Below are 12,578 nucleotides of genomic sequence, written 5' to 3' on the forward strand. Positions count from 1 at the left end.
ACACAATCAATTCAAAGGCAATTGAAACAAATTCTAAAGAGCACATCTTTTCTCCTCACTGAACAAGAAAAACAAAAGTTAATTACTATGAACCCAGGCCTACCAACAGCTAAAGCACTACCCAAAATCCACAAAACCGGTGTCCCTATTCGACCCATAATAAACTACAGACCAAGCCCCTTATATAAATTATCTCAATTTATCCAACAATTTCTTAATAAACATTATAAATTCTCATCAAATAAATCCATCAGGAACACTGTAGAATTAGTGAACAAACTAAACAGTTTCAAGCTTCAACCATATCATTCAATGCACTCCTTTGATATAGTCAACATGTATCCCAGTATAAACACCAACTCATTATTCCCGATCATCGAAAAGAACTTACTTGCTAACAATCAACTAAGTAAACTAGAAGTTCAAGACTTTATGACCATATTAAGATTACTAATTAACAATAACTACTTCACATTCGATAAGATCATTTACAAACAAGATGGTTTGGCTATGGGTTCACCAGCCTCAGGAATTTTAGCAGAGATCTACCTTGATTTCCTAGAACACACCGCCATTGACAATAACATCAAATTTGCTAATATCCAATTCTGGGCTAGGTACGTAGATGACACATTTATAATCCTAGATGAACCCTCAAAAACCTTAATAATATTGATCATGACATTAAATTTACCTTAGAATCAGAGACAAACAACTCCATCAACTTCCTAGTCCTAACAATCAACAGGCACCCCTCTTCGTTCACATATAGCATCTATAGAAAGCCCACTCAAACGGCCACTACTATAAGAAATGACTCACTACAACCCCAAACACACAAAGCGGCTACATATAATAGCTTAGTAGACCGAGCATTCAAAATTCCGATATCAAGAAAAAAACTTAAATAAAGAATTGAACACTATTCGCTCTATAGCAAAATTCAATGGATATAATGAATCCTTTATTGAAAGAATAATCAATAAATTCAGACACCGCCCAAAAACCACCCTAATAAAAGACAATACTAGCACTGCCACGTTTTCCACATTTACCTTCAATAAAGAAATTTACAACGTCACTAACGTTTTTAAAAAACACAACGTTAAAATAGCCTTTCATACTAACAACAGAAGCACAGAGATCCTACACAACTCTTCATCAATAAATAAAAGTAGTCCTTTTTCTAAATCAGGTGTATATAGGTTTTCTTGCCAAGACTGCAAAAGTTCTTACCTAGGGCAAACAGGACGTAGCTTTAAAATCAGATACGCAGAACATGTCAATGTCATAAAACACAACCGTTTTTCCGCGTTCGGCCTACATATATATATATATAAAAAAAAAAAGAATTTAAGCACAACTTTACTGAAATAAATCAAGATCTTGAGGTATTAGATATTCTAATCAAAGGTTCTTTCCTAGACGTCACTGAAAACCTCTATATTCATTTAGACCAATATTTCAATCCCAACCTAAACTTAAATGATACCTCAGAGAAACCAAAGATCCTATTCGACTTTCTCATTGAATTTTTCAAAAACATGAATATCCCGAAAAACAGATCTGTCTTTCAGATTATGCATAATACTTTGTCACGCCACACACTTTCACCTCATCACACTCCATACTTCCCCCCCTTCCACTCCTCCTCCCCTACCGCTCCGCCCCTCTCCCCTCCTAATCCAACAACGGCCGCTGCCCAGACCTAAACTATCCAACACGCTCTGTTCCTGTTCATCTCGCGCCATAGCTTTACCACCTCATGTCCCGCAATAAACATCATAGAAACCTGCCCCCACCCTACACGTAACGCTGCAACAATAGACCACAAATACTGGCACAGTCAACCTCCACACTCTCAACAAAGATTCCTTAATACCTATTTTATATTCTTGTCGAGCTGAATACCGGACCTGTGAAGATTACAAGATTATATTGTGCATCTACAGAATGGTGTGTTAATGAAGCTATGTAATATAGAGAGAAACTTTCAAAGGTGGTTAAATGAAGAAGTTATATCATGTTCAAGATCATGCTTCCACATCTCTGCACAGTATTTAAAATACAATTTACCGTTGGTCTTTTATAGCTATTGTTGAGAGTTAAGGAGAATTTCCTGTTGTGTATGTTTATCAGAAACTCAAGGGAGACTTCATTAATTAGTCGGAACATAGAAAGAATGATGAACTCTTCTCAGAAGAACTCTTAAGGTTTCACCTTACTTTTTCCTACCTGCTGGCTCTTTAGAAATATGTGCGCGTGCGTCTTGTATTCAGGAATCATTCAAGGCAAATATTTTCGCACTGCAAGTTGTGTGGTTAAACTTATTTTTAATATGTATAATTTTGGCTTTCTCAACGATGCATTTGTTTCTACATTCGTCCCCGCTTTTATCTCCTCGTAAGATGTGTATTGTTTAATGTAACACCTTGTGTAAAAAATTGGGTTAAATGAAGGAGTTATAATATATTCAAGATCATGCTTTCACGTCTCTGCACAATATTTAAAAATGAAATTTACTGTGGTCTTTATAGCTATTGTTGAAAGTGAAGGAGGATTTCCTGTTGTGCATGTTTATCAAGAACTCAAGGGAGACTTCATTAGTTAGTCGGAACATAAAAAATGATGAACTCTTCTCAGAAGAACTCTTAAGGTTTCACATTACTTTTTCCTGCCTGCTGGCTCTTCAAAAATGTATGCGCATGTGTTTTGTATTCATGAATCATTCAAGACGAATATCTTCGCACTACAAGATGTGTGGTTAAGGTTATTTTTAATATGTATAACTTTCCCTGTTTTCATCTCCTTGTAAGATATGTATTGTTTAATTTCCTGTTGTGTATGTTTATCAGGAACTCAAGGGAGACTTCATTAGTTAGTCAGATCATAGAAAGAATCATGATCTCTTCTCAGAAGAACTCTTAAGGTTTCACTTTACTTTGTCCTGTCTGCTGGCTCTCCAGAAATGTGTGCGCGTGTGTTTCTTTTTTTATATTCAGGAATCATTCAAGAAGAACACTTTCGCACTGCAAGATATGTGGTTAAGGTTATTTTTAATATGTATAACTTTTGTTTTCTCAACGATCCATTTGTTTCTATATTCGTCCCTGTTTTTATCTCCTTATAAGATGTGTATTGTTTAATGTAACGCCTTGTGTAATATAAATGCCTACATCTTGCGTATTTCCCACATTTTGGCTGATGATGACGCAAACACAGCGTCGAAACTAGTTCCAAGTGCAAATACATGTTACAAATAAATATAACATTTTTGTATTGAAAAGGTGGACCGTTTTAAGTTTTTCCTAAGATTGTCTATACTCACAATTAAATGCGCGAACAAAACCTACGCCCTAGTTAACGCACATGCTCCTACAAACGATAAGAACAAGTCTGATCCAGACGAAGTTGATAATTTCTGGGACCTACTGCATGAAAAATTAAACAAAATCCCCAAACACCATGTCAAGCTTCTTTTGGGTGACTTCAATGCCCAACTAGGTCGTGAGCAGAAGTACAAGAAAGTTATAGGAAATTACCCTGCTCACAAAAGAACCAATCCCAACGGCAAAACACTGGTGACCATTTGCGAAAATCACAACCTGCAGGTCATGTCAACCCACTTTCGCCATCTACCCAGAAAGCAAATGACTTGGCGTTCTCCCATCCAAGCTCTCGGAGAGTTCCAAATTGATCATGTTGCAATCTCCAGGAGAAACAGCCCTGAGATTATGAATGTCAAGGTAAAGAAAGGCATCAATGTGGCCTCAGATCATTATATGTCTCTTATCAAATTCAAACCAATTCCCGCAAACACAAGGAAGACAACCAAACAGATCACATGCTTCGACAATGATAAACTTCGGCAAAGGGTCGAGGAGTTCCAGGAGAAGGCTAGACCAAATGACTGTGACTTTAACAACGCCAAAAGTCTCCTTGTTGAGGCCGCCAAAGACGTTGCAGAAATCAAGAGAAGCAAAAAGCATGCCTGGTGGAATGGTACCTGCGAATCAGTCCTCCAAGAAAGACTCAATGCGTGGAAACAGTACTACTCTACGAAATCAGAAAATGATTGGGAAACCTACAAAACCCAACGTGCCCAAGCAGCTAGGGTGTTCAGAACTGAGAAACGTAAATACAAAAAATCTCTCATTGAAAAGATAGAACAAAACTTTAGGAAGAATGAAAGCAGAGAGTACTACAGAGCCTTCAAACGCAAACTCACTGGCTATAAACCACCATCTCTATGCTTTGAGCAAAAGGACGGCACACAGGCGACGTCAAATGAAGAAAATTGCAGCATTCTGGCAGATTACTTCAAGAATTTACTTAATTGCACTAAACCGCAAAGCGCCATTGAGACCAAGGAACCCTTACTCAGGTACCCAGATTCCAGACCACCCGACAGAGATGAAATCAAGCGCCACATTGCCCGTCTCAAAAATAACAAAGCGCCGGGGGAAGACTCGGTAGTAGCAGAACTATGGAAATATTCCCCAGAGGAATCACTTGATATCTTGCAAAAGCAAATAGAAAAAATTTGGAACAAGGAGACCCTACCCGAAGATTGGAAAATAGCTTTGATCCATCCATTACACAAAAAAGGCAGCATGAAGAACATCAACAACTACAGAGGAATATCTTTGCTACCCGTGACTTACAAAATTCTATCACTTGCCATCCTGGAGCATTTGGAAGCACAAGCCGAACATCAAATAGGTGAATACCAAGGAGGGTTCAGAAAAGGTCGCTCAACAGCTGAACAGATCCAAAATCTCAAAACGATCATCAGATATTGTACACTAAGGTCCAAGCAGTATGTGTCTGTCTTTGTGGACTTTAAGAAAGCGTACGACTCCACTGACCGAAAAGTCCTGCTAAACATCTTAAATGAATTTAGAGTTGATTTGAAACTGCTGGCATAATTAGAGTCACCCTGACCGATACAAAATCCAAGGTGAAGTTCCACGGATGTCTCTTGCATTCCTTTGACATCAAAACAGGAGTCTGACAAGGTGATGGGCTATCCCCGATACTCTTCAACTGTGTTCTTGAAAAGATCATCAGAACCTGGCGGGTGAGATTACAGGAAACCAACTACAGTCCATTGAGAATAGGAACCAAATCCAAGGGGATTGCAACAGACTGCTTAGCATTTGCCGATGATATTGCTGTTCTCTCAAACGACATAGAAACCGCTAGAGCTCAAGTTGAAATTTTAAAGGAAATTGCCGAACAAACTAGTTTGCAGATATCGTTTGAGAAAACAGAAGTAATGACTAACATCAAAGAGGCTCCACCAAAACTCCATACAAAATACGGGGACATCACCCGAGTAGACAAATTCAAATACCTGGGTGAGATCATCATGAAAAATGGACTGGACAAAGAAGCACTTCAGGAGCGAGTACGCAAACTGGAAATAGCCTACCAAACATCCCGCACAATCTACAACAAAAAATGCCTTTCCCAAAACACCAAGATACGTCACTATGAAACAGTTCTGAAGCCAGTAGTTCTATATGCAGCCAAAACCCTGTCTCTAAATGCCAACAAAGGACTCCTTGAAGAACTGGAGAAAGAACGCAAAATTGTGAGAGGAATCTTGGGATCAAAGTACAGAAATGGAATCCATCAAAAGAGATCCAACAAGGAAGTCTACAGCAAAATAGAGAAAATTACCGACACAATCAGAAAAAGACGGGCACGATTTTATGGTCATCTGAAAAGAATGGACGGAAGGAAGTTAACTAAAGAAATCTTTCACTTTTTTGATTCAAACCCCAAGACCACAATTCCCTGGTTTAGAAATACCAAAGAAGACCTGCAAATGCTACATATCTCAGCTGAAGACGCCCTTAACAGAGATCTCTTCCGCAAGAAAATATTGACGAACAGGCTAAACCGAGACGAGCAACCGAAGAGAAGACATGGTGCTCCTTGGACAGAGGAGCGTAAGCAGGCCCACTCTCAAAGAATGAGGGAAATTTGGGCTCTAAAGAAGACCAAGTTCCGTGTCAAATGCAACAAGACTTAACGTGGTCCTTGATGGCCCCAGCGAATAATAATAATAATAATAATAATAATAATAATAATAATAATAATAATAATAATAATAATAATAATAATAATAATTTTATTTATTTATTTATTTATTTATTTATTTATTTATTTATTTATTTATAACTTATCTAAAATACATTTGCAAATATGGAGTAGGATATTATGCATTATCTTTGCAATTATTTACACCTGCAAAGCACTGTATGTGAAGTTGTTTCACATTGTTGCAATCCTTACTGTTTACAACATTAATAAGGTTTGTATATTTACATTAGCATTGTAATTTTGTCCTGTGGTGTGAGTTTTTCTCAATGCCTGAAAGTATCATTCATGGTACATTTTTCATTCATGAACAAATACTTAAACTGTAATTTTATTATCTATGATCCATGTATTTTTAGTTAATACTTTGTTTTCAAGGAGATCCTTCACCTTTCTAGATCACATCTAGAATTGTAAAGCCGGAAGATCAGACAGTCAACCAAACATGAAGAGTTTTCTACAAACTAATAAATTCACTGGCTTGGACCAAAAACCCAAGCAAAGACATCATTCAGATACGGTGGGATGTCACTTAGAAGATCAAGGTGAATAAGAGCACCTGGTGAGCCCAAGAGACATGCAGGCACAGCAATTTAAGAAGAAACTTAACTTCAACAAGAAAGGAAAGTTTTCATACTTTGCGACATTAAATATTAAGTTACAAGTAACTAATCTCATTTTGTTCCGTATTGAAGATACAATAAGTAAACTCTTTCAAGATTAAAATTATTGTGTCCACATTTTCAATACAAGAATTCTGACAAGGTTAGTGCGCTTATTGTACATACTGTACATATTGTAAACTGTGTAAATAGCATAAGACAATTTTATTTAGTATTAAGTTAGTTTTCTATAAGTTCCTATGTTTATAGTCTTAATTCTTGACCTTAGGATTAACATAGGATGAAGATGCCCATAACTAGGGCGAAATATGTCCCTATCTGGTGTGTTTCATTCATGTAGAATTTAACCACTAAAAATATATATTTTTTTATTGAAAAGGTGGATACAATAATTTTAATTTTGAAAGAGTTTACTTATTAAATAATAACTCGCTAATGAAACTTGGTAAGTTGAAGCACTTAACAGATGTAATGGATCGACATAAAATGTTAATAACAGCACTTCAAGAACTTTGAAATACAGGTCAGGATCCAATTGAATCAGGAGGATATCATCTCTATAAAGGACCCCCCAGGGAAAAGGGTAATGAAGAATGTCCCTCAATTCGGAGTGGGATTTCTGGTTCGTAATAATATAATAGACTCAATGGAAGACTTCTCCTCGAGCACTGCGAGGACAGCAACCTTAACAATTAACAATTAAAGTAGGAAACAAAACCTACACCTTGATAAATGTACACGCATCAACGAATGATAAAAACAGAAAGGATAGAGAAGAAGTGGAAGATATCAAACATCCCTGATACACATGTTAAAATCTTGCTGGGAGATTTTAATGCAAAAATAGGACAAGAAAGGTGATACTGGCCAGGAAAATGGCCACCTCAGGAATGGTCAAAGGTTAACTGAACTTTGTACAGACCATGGATTTATTTTGGAAACTACCAAATTTAAGAGGTGACCACACAAATTAATGACCTGAAAATATCCTAACATAAAACTGGGGGAATTCCAAATTGATCACGTTGCAATGGATAAAAATTATCATAAGGAAATTTATAATGTCAGAGTTCTCCATGGAGTAGACAATGATTCACATCATTACATATCCAAAACAAAAATCAAGTTGACACCAAAGAGAAAACGTAAGCTTGCCCAATCGAATATGAAGAGAAATTATGATCCTAGTTATTTAATGAATAATGAAGTATACTTGCAGAGATCTAAAACACAACTAAGTGATGACTTAGAGGTGATAAATTGAAATCAGTAGCTGAAGAACTTGCTCCCATTAATAGGAGGAAGAAATATGTCTGGTGGAATGGGGAGTGTGATAAAGCAATTCAAACAAGGCACAAAGCATGATTAAATGATCAACAAATAGCCCTGAAGATGGTTTTCCATGGTTTCCCATTTTCACACCAGGCAAATGCTGGGGCTGTACCTTAATTAAGGCCACGGCTGCTTCCTACCAATTCCCAGACCTTCCCTGTCCCATCGTCGCCATAATACCTATCTGTGTCAGTGCAACGCAAAAAAAACCTGACGAATCCAGAGCAGAACTAACTAATGCTAGAAAACAAGCGGCTAAAGAAATTCGAAGAATTAAAAGGAATAACCAGAATGAAATGCTCAGAACAATAGATGAATCATTCAAGCAACATTAAACAAGACATTTAAACAGTATCAGGCAAGACTTATGTTTTGAAATAAAAATGGCACATAACAACCAAGACAATGCAAATATCTTGGCAGCCTACTTCAAAAAATTACTCAACTGCGAAGACCCAAGAGAATAGAGTTTGACCCCAAACCAAAAAAACAAAACACCAATAGAAAACGTTATACCACCAACATACGAGGAAGTGATCAAAGCCATTAACTTGCTCAAGAACTATAAAGCAGCAGGAGAAAATCAGTTGGTTGCAGAATTATGGAAGAATGCCAACGTCAAACTCTCTGAAACTTGCATGAATGTATTACTGACATATGGAACTCAGCAATAATCCACCCCCTACACAAGAAAGGTGATAGGTCAGATCCCAATAATTATAGAGGGATATCCCTTGTTGATGTCACATATAAGATCTTTTCCAAAATTATTCACTCAAGAATACAGGAACAACTGGACCAAGAACTTGGACAGTACGAAGGAGGATTTTGGCCAGGCAGAAGTTGTCCAGATCAAATTATCAGTCTTAAGTGGATTTTGAAGCATCAAAGAGCTCGAAGTAAGAACCTAGTCGTCACTTTTGTTGACTTCAAAAAAGCTTATGACATTATTCATCGGGAGTCATTACTGAATACCCTTCAAGAATTTGGTGTTCACAGAAAACTGATCAACCTTATTGGAATCACTCTGAAGAATACTAAAGCAAAAGTTAAATTTAGAGGAGAATTGTCAGAGCCATTTACAATCAAACCTGGACTTTGATTGTGGGATGGTCTCTCACCTATTTTGTTTACTTGTGTACTGGAGAAGATCATGCGAGAATGGAGAAAGAAACGCCAACCAAATATCAAGATCGGTAGAAATATAAAACTAAACAGCTTAGCATTTGCAGACGATCTTGCACTACTGGCAAATAATGTGAAAGAGGCTAAAGTCGAAATTGAACAACGTAGCAGCAAAAGTGGGATTACAAATTTTATTTGAAACGACAGAAATTATGGACACCCCTGTCTTTCAACTAAACAATAAGAAACAAATTAAGGTTGTAAATAAGTTCAAGTATCTTGTGGAAATTATAACTTTAAACCTAAATGAGAAAGCCTCAATAGAATACAGAACAACAAAACTGAGACAAGCACATGGTCAACAATCTCTCTCGATAAACACCAACTTCAGTAGTTGAACCTGAAGCAACTTATGCAAGCGAAACTCTGTTTAAATTGAGTACCAAAGCAACAACGGATAAAATCCAAAAAATAGACAGAAGGATCATCAGGACAATCATCAATAAAAAACATCAAGTAAATGGACAATGGAGACTGCTGCCTATCGGAAAAATGAATCAGTTGTGAATACCAGCCACATAGTAAGACTACGAGAGACCAGACTACTGAAACAATTGTTCAATTTCTTTTGGAAAAGTAAAACGAAGAACAACTGGTTTGTTGAGGTCCAAAATGATTTAGAAGAGCTGAATATAACAATGAAACAAATTGCAGAGAGAAGAGGATTCTGAGAAGTAGAGATACAAGACTAAAATTAAAAACAGTCAAACGAAAACAGTATACCATTACAGATGAAGAGAGGGCGGCCAGGAAGAGAAGAGAAAACATTACGACTAATATTGTGAAGACTGTAGTGTATAAGTGCTCCAATATGGGCGTAAATAAATAAATAAATAAATAAATAAATAAATAAATAAATAAATAAATAAATAAATAAATAAATAAATAAAAATAATGATTTTAAAAAATTCAACATTTAGCCAACTAAGTAACACTTTTCTCAACATCGTTCCCTTTTTCAGCTGTTCGACCAATTTCCTATCTCATCATAGAGGAGACAAACATCTTCATTATAGAATGGTCTGCCTTACAGCATTCAGTCTGCAAGCCTCTGTGAATTTACTAAATGTTACCACAATCCTCTATTTCCAACTAGTACTCTGGCCTCATTTAATTCTATACCTCTTATCTTTAAATTGTTAGAAACTGAGCCTAACCATCATCATCTTGGTCTCCCTCTACTTCTCTTACCCTCCATACCAGACTCCATTATTCTCCTAGATTACCTATCCTCCTCGATTCGCCTCATATGGTTCCAGCACCAAAGCCAATTCATGCACACAGCTTCACCCATTGAGTTCATTCCTAACAGAGCCTTTATCTCCTTATTTCGAGCACCCTCCTGCCACTGTTCCCACCTCCTCGTACCAGCAATCGTTCTTGCTACCTTCATGTCAGTTACTTCTGACTTGTAAATAAAATATCCTGAGACCATCCAGCTTTCGCTCCCGTAAAGCACAGTTAGTCTGAAAACAGACTGATGTAAAGACAGTTTCGTCTGGGAGCCGACTTCCTTCTTACAGAATACTGCTGATCGCAACTGCGAGCTCACTGCATTAGCTTTACTACACCTTGATTCAATCTCACTTACTATATTACCATCCTGGGAGAACACACATCGAAAATACTTGAAATTATCTACCTGTTCCAGCTTTGTATCACCAATCTGACATTCAGTTCTCTTGAAATTCTTACCTACTGACATCAATATAATCTTCGAGAGGCTAATTTTCATACCGTGCTAATTGCACCCATCGTCAAGTTCCAAGTTATTAGAATGCAGGCTTTCAGCACAATCTGCCATTAAGACCAAGTCGTCAGCATAGGCCACTTATATCTTTCAGCAGTTGATCCATGTAAACTATGAACACCAAAGGTGAAAGGTTACAGCCTTGTCTGACTCCTGTAAGGACCCTGAACCAAGAACTCATTCTACCATCAATTCACACTACAGCCCAATTGTCAACATAAATGCCTTTGATTGATTTTAATAATCTACCCATAATCCCATAGTCCCTCAATATAGCAAACATCTTTTCCCTTCACACTCTGTCATATGCTTTCTTTAGATCTACAAAACATAAATAACTGCCTATTCCTCTCATAGCATTTTTCAATTACCCGGCGCTTACTGAAAATCTGATTCTGACAGCCCCTCTGTGGTCTGAAATCACACTGGTTATCATCCAACTTCTTCTCAACCGCTGATCGCACCCTCCCTTCCAAGATGCCAGTCTGGTACACTGATCAATGAGATACCTTGATAGTTGCTGCAATTCTTCCTGTTCCCTTGCTTATAGATAGGTGTAATTACTGCTTTTGTCCAATCAGAAGATACCTTACTAACACTCCAAGCTAATCTTACCATTTCATCCCTGCCTTCCCACTGTACTTCACCATTTCATGTCTAATTTCATGTATTCCTGCTGCTTTATGACAATGGAGTTTATTTACCATCCTTTCCACTTCCTCCAGCATAATTTCACAATATCATTGTCCTCCTCCCCATGAACTTGGTTGTTTGTGACATCACTAGGAAGATTTCCTTTTATGTTGAGAAGATTTTTAAAAATATAATCACAACTGAGTAAAATTGAAAGAAGAGTTACATCTTACCTGCAATGATGACCCGAGCCGTGTGGCTGATCTGCCCTTCACCGTTGCGGGCAATACACGTGTAGTCGCCAATATCTTCGTGTCTTATGTTGGAGATTCGAAGTTCTGTGCCGTCGTTGAAGATCCCAATGGTGGCCGAGGGATCCACTGGGTTGGCGTCCTTATACCATAAGATCTCCGGAGTGGGTGTGCCCTCGGCCTGACAATTGAGGATTATCGCATCACCTAAGTTGACGTAAATGACATCTTCAGGCGTGACACTGAAGCGGGGAGGAGCTGTAACAAAGATGGAACAACGTCTCGTGGAAAGTGTGTGGAAATTACACAGTTCCCTCCCTTCAATATTTCCCAATCTACTTTGAATCAGTATCTTGTGATTCCATCACCATACACACAAAAGAACTATCCACATGTAATAAGTAGTGGGTGGACCAAAGAGGTCAATTTCCAATTTTGTAGAACTCATTGACTGAAAAATTCCCAAAGTTTTGCTCATGAAATCACATCCAAAGTGCCATAAAAAATAAAATAAAAAGTGTCCAGCACAATCATCCTGCTATGTCTACTTTTGAAGTAACTCTTCAATACTAGGATAGTGAACAGCAAGCAAACTTACACAGAATACATCTAGAATGCTCCTTGGTTATGGAACAAAGTTGGTCAAAATCATCTATAACTTACTTTTGTAAATTAAGGGCCTGATACACATTGCAT

General features: G+C 37.4%; 1 protein-coding gene across 9 annotated transcripts in view; it reads right to left on the reverse strand.

The window, feature by feature from the left end:
* Positions 1 to 12,578, reverse strand: part of LOC136881194 (protein turtle) — an 850,346-nt gene that overhangs the window by 333,008 nt on the left and 504,760 nt on the right. For all 9 annotated transcript variants that reach the window (XM_067153896.2, XM_067153892.2, XM_067153894.2 and 6 more), the window contains exon 7: positions 11,865 to 12,140. In XM_067153896.2, the coding sequence (XP_067009997.2) occupies positions 11,865 to 12,140 (276 nt within the window). The remainder of the gene's footprint in view (positions 1 to 11,864; positions 12,141 to 12,578) is intronic.

The sequence above is a fragment of the Anabrus simplex genome, chromosome 9 (assembly GCF_040414725.1).
Source record: "Anabrus simplex isolate iqAnaSimp1 chromosome 9, ASM4041472v1, whole genome shotgun sequence".
NCBI lineage: Eukaryota > Metazoa > Arthropoda > Insecta > Orthoptera > Tettigoniidae > Anabrus > Anabrus simplex.